This window comes from Delphinapterus leucas, chromosome 6, assembly GCF_059928025.1.
Source record: "Delphinapterus leucas isolate spDelLeu-1000000601 "Yukka" chromosome 6, BTC_Dleu_Yukka2, whole genome shotgun sequence".
Classification (NCBI taxonomy): Eukaryota; Metazoa; Chordata; class Mammalia; order Artiodactyla; family Monodontidae; genus Delphinapterus; species Delphinapterus leucas.
The window spans coordinates 102,448,458-102,461,793 of record NC_143134.1 but is presented as its reverse complement, the minus strand read 5'-3'; the positions used below and the strand labels follow the sequence as shown (position 1 = coordinate 102,461,793).

Here is a 13,336-nt window from a genome sequence, read left to right as displayed (position 1 = left end):
TTCCAATGATTAAAAAACTCAGAACCATGTTCTTTCTGGCTATAAAAAGACTAATTACATTATCGTATTAGAAGTGTTTAATTTCTGTGGTGTAGTGTTTATGAAACATTTTTTAAGGGAGAATATCCCTCTCGTCAAAATTGGAAAAGTAAAATAAGAATCTGGTACTTCAGAGGTCATTCAAAGCCTCCCCTGATGGCAGCCTCTCCTTGAAAACTTCAGCTCTACCACTCAGATCATCACAATCCATGGTGGTATCGCCCTGCCACTGAGTACTCTGGAGTACTGAGTACTTCCGAGTACTCAGGAGAAAACTGTTTCCATTAAAGACACGTAGGAGAAACAGTAGGGATCATTCTTTGGATGTGCACATGCCTAAGGTAGAACATGAAGTAGATTGGAGAAAGAGACAACACTGTCCCTTGACTTAGAAGAGAATTCCTTCCATAGGTCCCTGAGAAGTCACTTTGTCTCTCTTCAACCAAAACTAATGCAGCGAGTATCATTGTTCAGGGCTGGTGGGGGGAGGGGAGACTACATAGATTATGCTACTGAAAATGATGGTTTTACCTCTGTAAGGAACTAATTAAAAGAAATGATCTCAAACAGAAGGAACATTTCTAGTTAAATATAAGGAAATCTTTCTGAGCCAATATGATTGATTTATCTTTGTTTTATAACTGTATATTCATTCTCATATCTGGAGACAGCTAAGGAACCATCTTAGCTAGGGGGCAGAAGCCACAAACAAGGTATGATTGCCTTTAAGCTGGGTAAGACAAATCTCAATTTCAGATATATTAAAATGCATAATAAAGAAACAAAAAATTAGCCAATGCTTGTTGTAAGAAACCAATGACTGTGAGATTCACTCCAAATATGGTAAAATATTTAAAAATGAACATTTAGAAAATGAAATTTTCTATGCAATATGACATACAGATTTCTCTGGCCCTCATTTATCCTGCCATGAGGCCTATCCTAAAGCCCACTGTCACAGAGGTACCCGAGAGAGGGGTTAACATTTCCAGAGGGAGAGCCTCCATCGTTGTGAGACTGACAGCTCTTTTCTGCATCCCAGGTGACTATGGAATTTGGGAAACCAGAGACTTCCCTGCCAATGGCAAATCAGTATAGCTATATAGTTCTCACCCAGGAGTGCTTCACTTTTCTATGTGAACTTTCTGTTAATTTACTTTATGAGTCAATAACACCTAAACAAGTGTAGAAAATATTCATTGAGAAATCAGAACCCGTATGGAATTTTAGTTTGGATCCTCCAAGCTACTACAGAGTCATAAATTCCAGGTTTCTGCCCATAATCCAGAAAGAAGAGTCAAACGAGGAGAGAATTCACCAGTAGCCGCCACTCTCTGAACCTTTTCACTTCCCACTCCATCTAAGTGGCTCCCTTACTTCCTCAACTTACTGTCTTTACGGGTTAATTCCCTCCCTAAGGAAATGGCAGCTTCCGTGTTCTGTTTATCATGATCCCACCCTGAACATTCTTCAGCCAATAGGCAAGAGTTGTGAATATCTAATCAACATAGGGATCGATTGCCTTTGACAAAACTTTTCCCATCCCTGAGTTTGTTCTAGAGCAGAAAGGAGCAACAGAGCTACAAAAATAATATGTAAAACCAATGAACAGAAAGGTTGATGTCACTTTATTAAAATAGTATAATATTTGGAAGAAGTCATTTTTTCCAAAGCATAAATACAAGCATTAATTCTTCTTCATTATAAAGGTCTCTTTATAAAAGTTCAGAAAGTATAAAGCTATATAAAGTATATGATGGAAGGTTACCAACCCCCCCACGTAATTCTATATGCAGAGATGATGACTATTAACAATTTGGCGTTTATACTCCAGTGTATAATATATAACATACTGTTCTTTAACTTACTTTTTCACTTATGAACACATTAATATTTCTAATGGGTTAATATTTCTAAAGAAATAGGATATTGCCTTGCACATGGTAAGAACTATGTAAGTATTAATTAAATTACTACTAATAAAAACAGCAAATATATTGTGCTTACTGTGTGCCAGTATTAATTCATGTAATCATTGCAAAAACCTAAGAGGTAGGTCCTATTTTTACCCCTGTTTTAGAGATGAGGAAAATGAGATTCAGAGACAGGAAACAGACCCAAGTCACATATATGGTGGAAAGTCTTAGAAATTAATACATATAGATCGATCTCATCCTTTCTAATGGTCACACGGAATTTCATCACATATTATGTCAGTCTCCTATTGATGCAAATTTAAATTATTTAAAAAACTTTACTATTATAAACAACTTTGTGATAATCTTGAGTATATACTTCTGTAAAGAATTCCCTTAGATAAATTTTTAGAAGTTAAATTATTGAGACAAATCTATACACATTTTAAAGTTTGATGGTTATTAAAAACAAAAACCAAAAAACATATCCACTAGGCTACACCAAATTATAAGAATAATTGCAAGTGCTGGTTTCCCACACCCTGTCTATTGTTGTTATTCTAATTGATGTTCTTTGTAAGTAATCTGTCTTTCCTTTAATAATTAACATCACCTTTTTGTCTTTGGTTCATTATGTATTTGGTTCATTATAATGTGTCTGGGTGTGCAAATATTTCTATATCTGCTCTTTATTTTTACTATTGGGACTTGGTGTACATCTCGTACTTGAAGATTTAAGTTTTCATCAGTTTTGGCAAGTTCTCAGGCATCATGCTTTTGAGTATAGCTTCTCTTATGTTTCTCTATTCTCTCTTTCTATAATTTATATCCTTAATTATTTCTTTTTTTATCCTTAATTATTTCTTAAATTCAATTTCATCTTTCCCATCTCTCTGCACTGAATTCTTAATTCTGAAGAACTGACTTCTAATGTGTGAATTATCTCTTTATCTCTAATATACCATTATTCAACCACTGAATTTTAATTTTAACCATTATCTTTTTCATTTGTTAAAATTATATTTAATTCTTTATCAGAACTGTCTTTCTTCTTCCTAATGTATTTTACTTTTTTGTTATTCCTCCTTTTGTGTCTTTAGTTTAAACGTATTTATTTTAGAGTATCTATTATATTGTGCTGTTAATCGAATTTCCTGGGGTTTAAATCACTTTGTATATTGTGTCAGCTAATTCTCACTCAAGGCGGGTTGTTTCCTGTGGATGTGATAATTTTGTACTGTGAACGCATCCTCAGTGTGACTTTACCTATGAAAACCCTATGTAACCTGTGTAAGGTGTTTCTTTTTTCAGCTTTTTTGTTGTTAAATTTTTGACCAGGGACTAATTTAAAAAATTTTTCTTTTAAAGTATGGTTTATTTAAAATATTGTATTAGTTTCAGGTGTACAGCAAAGTGATTCAGCTTTTTTTTCAGATTATATTTCATTACAGGTTATTACAAGATATTTAATATAATTCCTTGTGCTATACAGTGAATCCTTGTTGCTTATCTATTTTATGTATTTTTTTGTATCTGTTAATCCCATATTCCTAATTTGTCCCTCCCTCTCTCCCTCTCCTTTTTGGTAACCATAAGTTTGTTTTCTGTGTCTGCGAATCTGTTTCTGTTGTGTATGTAGATTGATTTGTATTATTTTTTAGATTCCACATATGTCTTTCCACATATTTGTCTTTCTCTGAATGATTTACTTCACTAAGTATAATATCATCTAGGCCCATGCATGTTGCTGCAAATGACAATATTTCACTTTTTTTATAGCCAGGTACTGTTCCATTTTATATATACCACATCTTCTTAAGCCAGTCATTTGTTTATGGGCACTTGGGTTGTTTCCATGTCTTGGCTATTGTAAATAGTGCTGCATTGGGATGCATGCATCTTTTTGAATTACAGTTTTCATTTTTTCTGGATATATGCCCAGGAATGGGATTGCTGGATCATATGGTAGCTCTATTTTTAGTTTTTTAAGGAACCTTCATACTGTCTTCCATAGTGGCTGTATAAATTTACATTCCCACCAACAGTGTAGGAGGGCTCCCTTTTCTCCACACCCTCTCTAATTTATTATTTATAGACTTTCTGATAATAGACATCCTGACCAGTATGAAGTGATACCTCATTTTGGTTTTGATTTGCATTTCTCTATTAATTAGCAATACTGAGCATCTTTTCATGTGCCTGTTGGCCATCTCTATGTCTTTTTTGGAAGACCTGGGACTAACTTTTATGTTAATTTCTCCAACTGGGGATTCCCTGACTGGCTGTGCTGGCAGCATGAATTAAATCTAATTGAGATACAGTCCTGAGTGTTGGCTATTCATTCTTATGAAGAATGAATATTGGCTATTCTTATGAAGAGAAAGACAAGCCTCTGTGTTGTCTTTCTATGCCAACGGGTAGCATTTTTCTGGCCTATCTTTTCACTTCAGTGGTTCTCAGCTTTATACGAGGGTATCAGCGCTAACTTCCACTTCACAGGGACCCAAGACCTTGACTTTTTCCCTTTAAGAGCCTTAAAACCAATCTTCTACATTATAGAAGTGGGCACTTGTCTCATTACGTGAAGGACAGTGCCCAACCAGCTCATGACCTCACTGCTCTGCTTTTCCAATTCCTATTCATTCCTGACTTCTGAATATTTCCATTTTTTCCGTATGAGTTGTACAACTAACCCGGCATTTCTGGCTGTTTGTAGTAGGAAGATTTTCATATTATCTTGTTGGCCGTGTTTGCTGGAGTTCTAAGTGTGTAACCCCGGGTTTGTGTATTTAGTACCTAAAGGTTCCATGAGTCATCATTTCGAGCATTCTCTTCCAATATTCACAAATCCTTTGCCCTCTTTTCTTTCCTGGCAAAACTCCAATGCTTATATCTGGCCTTTGGATTTGGCTTTCTACTTATTCCAACTTATACCTGTACTGCTGAGCAAGCCTGCAGGAAAACCTGCAATGAAGAAAATTGATGCCACTCTGTATTCATAGTCCTGTTCTCTGCTAAAATCTGAACGTTCCCCAGCAAGCCTAGTTTCCCTGTGAGTCATCTCCCCCATTCCCCACAGCTATTTTAAAACCTTTCCGCTCTCCTCATCCCGCTGCCCCCCTTTACAGAAGTATTTTCAGAAGATAACCTTACTTCCTACTTCCGAGAGGAAATAGAGCCCATCAGAACAGAGCTTTCTCAAATTCCATCTGCCCAACTTATGAACTCATTTACACTGGCATACACCTCTTTTCTCCTTCTTCCTATTGCGAGGAAGGAAGTTTCTTCTTCCTGTCTGAGTAATCATATAATTGACCACTGAAGCTGGGATATTTTTGAAAGTAAAAGAAGGACTCTATTAATAATTATTCCAGGACAACAGGTGTAAACCAGAACTGTCCTGGGCAAACTGGGACATGCGGTCACCCCCTATATAAAGTTTATTGCTGAATACATCTCTTTTGCCTTCCCAAGCACCACAGTCCTTTGAACATTCCACCTCTCTCCTGTATATTCAAATTTTCCTTCTCTCTGGGTTCCTTCTCGTTAATATTTTAACACTGTCCATGTTTTTTCTTAAACGTTTCAATCTTTTAAAAAGAGAAATCGTGCAAAACCACGCTTCCTATGTGCCAAAGATGCCTCCAACTACTGCTAACTTTTTTGACTCATCCCTTTTCTCTGCCAAATTTATCGAAAAAAATTGTCTGCCTACACTGTCTCTCTTTTTTTCAGTTCCTGTTCTCCTTCATTCACAGAATTCTGGCTTCTTCCCCATCCCCATTCTGACATCACTCTTGACAATGTCACACATGATTCTCTCGTTTTTTAATAGAGCAGACAGTATTCAGTGTTACCCCATTTCTTAGGTGCCTCTATCTGTGCAGCCTTGAGTGAATTAGTTATCCTCTGTGTTCCTCGGTTTCCTAAAATGGTACAATTATAGGCCGTTCCTCAGTGACTGTTAGTGAAAATTAAAATAAAATAATACGTGTAAAGCATTTAGGATTTTAAAATGTTAGCCATCCCGTTGCTCATCCTTTTCAAAAAACATCCATGTTTGGTCATGGTTGAGTTAGACGGTTCCATCACTAATTTTGCATGCCACTGTTTGAATCTTTTAAGGCAAGGCGTCAGGGTAGAATATCTTTACATTGCCATTCCAGAGACCCGGAGGCCTGAGGATGGCAATCTAGAAAGGGAGCTAGCTTTACTTCTGTGTCCAAGGGTGTTTCTTTCATGTTTGTTATGGCTGCTAGGATTTAGCAAACACACAGTACTAAATCCATAACCTGGCATGCTTAACCTCATTAGAAGCTCACAATGGCAGACAAACCATATCTTTCCCTGACATACCTATTTGCCCTCAATGTAGCCCCACATCAACAAGCACTTACAGGGCTCTCATTCTGATTTGCTCAAACTAATTTGCAGAGTTAACGATATAATACATAGCAAATGCGCATCTGTCCTAACTGACCATGGCCAGCTTCATCTTTAGCCCTCACCATTGCCAAGACAGCAGGCATTTGAAGGCACATTGGGATTCTTCCAGTGACTTTTTAGTTGCTTTTTCACCTGCTCTGAGTTGTTGGTTGAATTGGCCCTTCCTTTAAAATAGGTCATGTTTGCATTATATCTTGTGGACATGCCTCCACTATTTCTTTAGGTGGAAGTCAATTTTTCAGAGCTTCAATAGCCAAAGCAGATTTTCTGCAAAATTTATCTTCTAATAGTAATAATTATAGTTGATACCATTTACTAAATGCATATTATATACCAGCAGCTGTGCTAAGCATGTCACATATTTTCGTGTCTATTGACTAATAAGGATTAGAATGGAGTAGAAATAGACATGTGTGCTAAAATGAGCATCTTACCTACTGGTAGAGTAACTTTAAATGATATTATGAGCTCTCAGTACTAGCAAGTTTAATAAAATCTCTAGCATATATTAATTACTAACACAATGTACATGATCGTTTCAGTGTTTGGAAGAAAGGAGAGTGTTCAGTTTTACTGATAGGCATGATACAAAACTAAATGGCAAGGCAAGACCAAACTGTGTAATTGAACTCCAACTAATGAGATCTGTGATAATTTTCTCTAGGCCAAAGCTAAACCAAATGGTTTCAATAGCTTTGAAGACAGTAACCTAAACAATCAGTATTTGATGTTATAATTCAGTGGGCTCATATTTCATACCTTGAAGAGGGAAATATTTATGATATTGTACACAAATGGATAACATTGGTTCTGTATCCCTCCAATTATAGTTCAAGGAAACACTGGATCTAGGCAGACATTCACTGTGTCTGAAAGTGGGACTGAGTGTGTTTGTATGTTTATTTAATTTTCACTCAATAAGTTACATCAGGTGGTTGTTGCATTCTGAGCTTGAAATAGCACTGATACTTTAAAAGATATTAAATTCTAGCAGCTGTGCGAAAAATATATTCTTTTTACATCTGACAACCACTATTCCCTCCAACCTCATTCCTTTCCATGAACAGTTAATTGAAATGAGATCATTAAAGCAGTGAGAAGAAGATCTATCTAGGAAATAAAGATAATCTTAAAGGAGCTAATAGAAAACTGTATGATTGAGAAGGAAGAAATGTAGGAAAGGCTCGATTTTGGCCTAAGAGAAGGGTGACATCAAAGTAAGCTATGGGGAAGCTGTGAAGTCTTCCCCAGCTGAACTATAATTTGTGCCAGTGTGTGATAATCACTTTATCAATCAGATAACAGAAAAGGAAGTGATAACTCTTATAGTCAACATTTACTGAGTTTTACAAAGCGTCAGACACTCTGCTAAATACTACCAGTAACTTATCTCATTGAATACTCACAACAAACCCCACTTTGCAGATAAGAAAACTGAGAGCCAGAGAGGTTAATTCTAAGACCTGTAACAGGAGGAGCTGGGAAGAGTTTTGTACTCAGTTTACTCACCTCGTATAGGCATGCTGGTAGTTTCTATTTTTAAGCAAAATATGTTATTATTTTAGGTCAAGAAGGAGCTGAGGACCAAATGGATAGAATCCCTAGCTCGACCTGGATTCTGATTTCTCAGTGAAGATATTTCACAACCAGTTGTTGGATTAATTGACTTTAAAGGAACACTTTAAAAAATGGAAAATATTTTGACAATGTAACTCATAGAAGTAGGACCATTGGGGGTTATACATTTTGAGCCAGTATTATATTTTTCTCAACTCTTTGTGACAATACAATTGGAAAGAAGTTACTTTTTTTTTTTTTTTTTTTTTTTGCGGTACGCGGGCCTCTCACTTCCGTGGCCTCTCCCGCCGCGGAGCACAGGCTCTGGACGCGCAGGCTCAGCGGGCATGGCCCACGGGCCCAGCCGCTCCGCGGCACGTGGGATCCTCCCGGACCGGGGCATGAACCCGCGTCCCCTGCATCGGCAGGCGGACTCCCAACCACTGCGCCACCAGGGAAGCCCAGAAGTTACTTTTTTTCTTTTCTTTTTCATACATTTTTAAGACACGTCTTTTATGCCGAAAAAAGATAAAATGAATATCTTCAAATTTATAAACAAGGGAGAATTGTCCAAGCCAAGAAGACGTTCTGAAATGATATCCTATCGTTTTAGTATTATAGTGACTTTAGTCGGTTTTGGTTAATTGATGGTCTATAGATGGAATATGACCTGTTATACAAAGGAATGTTTTTTTTCTCGTTTCAAATTTTTGAGTGTTGACCTAACGGTCTAATATCTGGAATAAATGAGGGAAATGAACTACCTACTGCCTCTCTGTTTTGCAAGCTGAAATGCTTCACAGTAGAGCGTGAGGCCCTCCGCTAGCACTGTAATGGGAAGGAACGCAGCTCCTTACCCTCAACTTCCAGCTTCGCCAACTTGGAATATGCCGTCCCGAGGCTGTTTTTTGCCACACATCGATAATGTCCTGCATCTTCCTTTTGCACATTATGAATCCTTAAACTCCCGGATTCAAGAACCGCAGTGCGGGAGTTTTCCTGCCAGGGACAGGGACATGAATTAAAAATGGCCATAGGTCTGTCAAGGACACATTTGCTATATTTCATCTAGTCATCACTATCATTCTTATCAAAAATATTATTTTAACATTTATTTGGCATTTATTATGGGTAACATACAATAATAAATGAGATAGTATAAGATTACCAAAATTAATTTTAATAACAATGCCATAAGATATAGTTATTTTTATTTTCTTTCATTACATGAGGACCCCAAGGCTTATTGGATGTCCTACATCAACAAGCCTTATTTTAGGAGTTTCTTTGATATCTAAAAATGTCACATCCAGGTCTGTTTGATTAAAAGCATTGCTTTTAACAGCCATGCTTACTGCCTATATGGTATCCTTAGGGGAATATATGTCCTTTGAAAAGTTCGAAAATTCTACAGATAATACAAAAATTGGTCTTTATAGTTAAAATGTTACATCTATCTTCTCTCTGGGAACTCTAAATTCATATAGAGCCACCCCCTGCTTTTATTGTAGAAAATATAACAAAAGGAAAGCCAGAGAATTATATAGATTACCATAAAAAATGAAAATTATTTGTTTTATTTTAAATAAAACAAAGCTAATTGATATTATGTTTTATTTCAATTAATTGACATATATCAACACCTATGTATTCCCCATGGAATACTCTGAGTACAGTAATATGAAAAACATAATGTCTTTGACCTCACTGAGTTCACAGTTGGTAGTTTATACAAGGATGGAAAGAGACGATGGTGATGCAGTATAGTAATTTATCAATAAATGTAGGTATAAGATACAAAGCAGTACAAAATAAGCGTGTGAATACTGCATTTCAAGTTTGACTACTGTATGTGATTGAGGTTGTTGTCAAGGTGGTTTGTTCACCAGTCTTGATGCTCTAGCTTCACTCCAGAATGTTCTCATTCCTTTTCTTCCAAACCTTATTTCTCTCTCTCCTCCCAGAAACGATTTGTCAGGTCTAAAGCTTGGAGCTTAGTTCCATTTTTTAAATCTCATGAGTCTCAAAGATTCAATGTTGAAAAATAAATGATTCAAATACCAACCAACAAAAAAGACTGTGGCTTTGCTCTGCTTTGCCTCCTTTATCATCCTTAACACTACTGGTTCCTATGTCTTTTTTCCCCTACTCAGCCCCAACTGGAATGCCTTACAATTTGCATATATGGGAACAGAAATATTAAAGTTTGGTTAAATGTTGTACCTGGAAAAAAGTTTATACTAAGTTTATAAGTGTGCGACTGAGTTTGCAAAGGATTGTTGTATTTGACAATGTGTTGTATATACATGTTTTAACGTAACAATCACTTACCCTGAGAGCACTGTCCCCCTTGATCCACGACACTGATGGTTTCGGATTGCCCATTGTAGTACATGGTAGAACTGCCTTTAATCCTTCTATTATTTTTACGTTTATGGGAGGACGAGTTATTTTAGGTTCTAAAGGGAAATGAAGGTTAAAAATTAAAAAGCAATATGGCTTTATTAAACTTAGAGTTTCTAAGTTTGTTTAATTATAAATATACATTAAAAATATTCTTAGGCTTATTATAATACAGAATTCACCAAATGCTAAGACATGTTTTTAGTGGCTATCAAACAGAAATCATTTTTGAAAATTTAGGCTATCTCTGTTTTATCTTATTTGAAAAATCAGTTCATAAAACATATTAGGAGTTTATAATTATCATAGTATTCTGCACTTTTAAAATAGTTAATAAAAAGTTGATTAAAATAAACTGATAGGGGCTTCCCTGGTGGCGCAGTGGTTGAGAGTCCGCCTGCCGATGCAGGGGACACGGGTTCGTGCCCCGGTCCAGGAGAATCCCACATGCCGTGGAGCGGCTGGGCCCGTGAGCCATGGCCGCTGAGCCTGCGTGTCCAGAGCCTCTGCTCCACAGCAGGAGAGGCCACAACGGTGAGAGGCCCGTGTACCGCAAAAAAATAAAAATAAAAATAAAAATAAATAAACTGATAACAATTCAACATTACGTAATTCATAGCAACAGACATGAGAACATATGAAAGTAAAGTTTTGATATAAGTTTTATTTGTATAATTCTGAGTTATGACCTACTTTCCCTTTGGTTTCCATCTTAATTTGACTATTAAGTTTGATGATTAAAAATTAGATACATTTATCCTCTAGAAAATAAATCAAATGTTACTATACTTGTAATCAGAGAAATTCTGTAATACAATTCAGAGTAACCCTACTCTGCAAAGCCAACTTGTGTATCGTGTTCCGTGAAACACTCCTAAATTAATTTTTTCAGAAGAAATAGTTTATGTCAGTTAATTTTTATTCTCCAACATTGAGCTTTCAGAGGAAGATGTTATTAAATCTATTGCATAGAAGTACTGACAAGTTCAGGATACCAGTTATTTTACTATTTGAAACATTCATAAAATAATGAAAACTACATTTATTTCCTAAGGAATCTTATGTTACAGATACAAAGCAGAAGAAGACTGTCTTGGCAGGAGAGACTGCTGAGAAATAGATGCATTTAATTTTTTTCGGGTCATGTGCCATAATCAATTTGTTACTTGGACATAGAAGAGCAGGAAATAAGGATTTTTGCCCTTCTACTTCAATTGTGTGTGTGTGTTGGAGGGACATGGTTTGGTGGTGGTTATAAGTGATATTTGCAAAGACTGCATGGTCTATTGATTTTTTTTTTTTTTTTTTTTTTTTTTTGCGGTACGCGGGCCTCTCACCGCTGCGGCCTCTCCCGTTGCAGAGCACAGGCTCCGGACGCGCAGGCTCAGTGGCCATGGCTCACAGGCCCAGCCGCTCCGCGGCACGTGGGATCCTCCCGGACCGGGGCACGAACCCGCCTCCCCTGCATCGGCAGGCGGACTCTCAACCACTGCGCCACCGGGGAAGCCCTGTCTATTGATTTTTAATCTAGCTATTTATTGCCATTTAGAGGTGGTATGACCCTGCAGTGTGGCAAAGATACAAGATAGGCTTTAAACATGTTATAGAAAAATATCAACGTTGTCACTTTGTCTGCGATCTAAAGCAGACAATGCTCATTCTCATCAATGACAGTGAATACCTATGTTTAGACAATGACTAGGCACCTCAATTGTGAGTTGAGTTGTCATACAGCTATTGGCAAAAGTTTAGCTTACGAGTTGATACATCTGTGATATAGTCAAAGAGAGTATTATTCATTCCTTCCATTGGGCTCCCTGAACTGATCCCTATGGCAAACCTGAGTCACAGATAATGTCTTAGGCAGAAAACCTTCGCTTAAAGCAAATAACTCCTGTCTTCTCAATGAAATAGATGTCTTTGTCATCTGTTGGTGAGAGGTCAGGAGAACCTTTGCGGGCAATTGAATATAAAGAAAACTAGGAATGAACTGAGTATTGACGTGGAGTCATGGATTCCCCACCCTAAGGGAGCATGATTCAGGTGGAGCCATGAGCACTGACTAATCAGAACTGGTCATCCTGTTGAAGTGGGATGCTGGAAGTGTCCTGCTACGCCAAGACTGAACCCTTAGTTGTTGGACCATAAGGAATCTGGGGGAGGGAACTCCCGAAGGAGGTCTGAGGGTAGTTGGAGTAGCGATGGGGGTGGGGACCTCGAGGGTCTCAGGAAACAGCTCTTTAGCAAGCAGTGTGGAAGCCTCCCAAAATTTTAACAGTTGGGATGGCCACACTAGTGTATAGCCACCTGAATGGGTGAGCTTTCCTAAGGAGAGAGTGGAGAAAAGAAGAGGAGAGAAGAAAAAAAGAGGATTTAGGATAGAACCAAAATCAAGAACATTTAGTGCCAGAAAAATATAAGCAGTATTCAAAGGAAAAGTAGTACCACAAAGTAGTGAAGTACTTAAATGTACTCTGTCTTTGGAATCACACCTTCACTCTTCAGCAAAAGAGAACATCCCAACTTCCTTACCTGGTGTTCTTACTGCCCCACATGCTGAAAGAAAGCCTGCTTGTGGGTACCTCCCAAGCTCTTTACCCTCAGAACCCCCAGATCAGCTTCCCCACGATGTCCCACTAGCCTCACTACATACCTATTATAGTTAATCTCGGACAGCATTTATAGGTGTGATCCAACATAAAAGATTAACAGACATGTGAGAACAACCATGAACATGAAGAAAGAGAATCAGAATAAAATAAAAACTTAGCCTGAAGAAAACAGAAATAAAGCAGGTGAAAGAAGAAAATGCTTTAAAAAAATGCATTAATAGTATCCTTAGATGAGTGAATGTTGCATCATACACATAAAGCTGGCTATGAAGAAAAGGAGCAGTCAGGGAAAAAATAATACCTAGAATTTAAAAATACAGGTTTTTAAGATCAAAGTACAGAATATAAGGTCAGAACAGCAGA

The 13,336-nt window shown here is 37.3% G+C and overlaps 1 protein-coding gene across 1 annotated transcript in view; it reads right to left on the bottom strand.

Moving 5' to 3' along the window:
• The window catches only part of MUSK (muscle associated receptor tyrosine kinase), a 91,338-nt gene that overhangs the window by 53,376 nt on the left and 24,626 nt on the right, over nucleotides 1-13,336 (bottom strand). The window contains exons 4-5 of the mRNA XM_022579076.3: nucleotides 10,290-10,417; nucleotides 8,816-8,957 (exon numbers count right to left, since the gene is read on the bottom strand). Coding sequence (XP_022434784.2) covers nucleotides 8,816-8,957; nucleotides 10,290-10,417 — 270 coding nt within the window. The remainder of the gene's footprint in view (nucleotides 1-8,815; nucleotides 8,958-10,289; nucleotides 10,418-13,336) is intronic.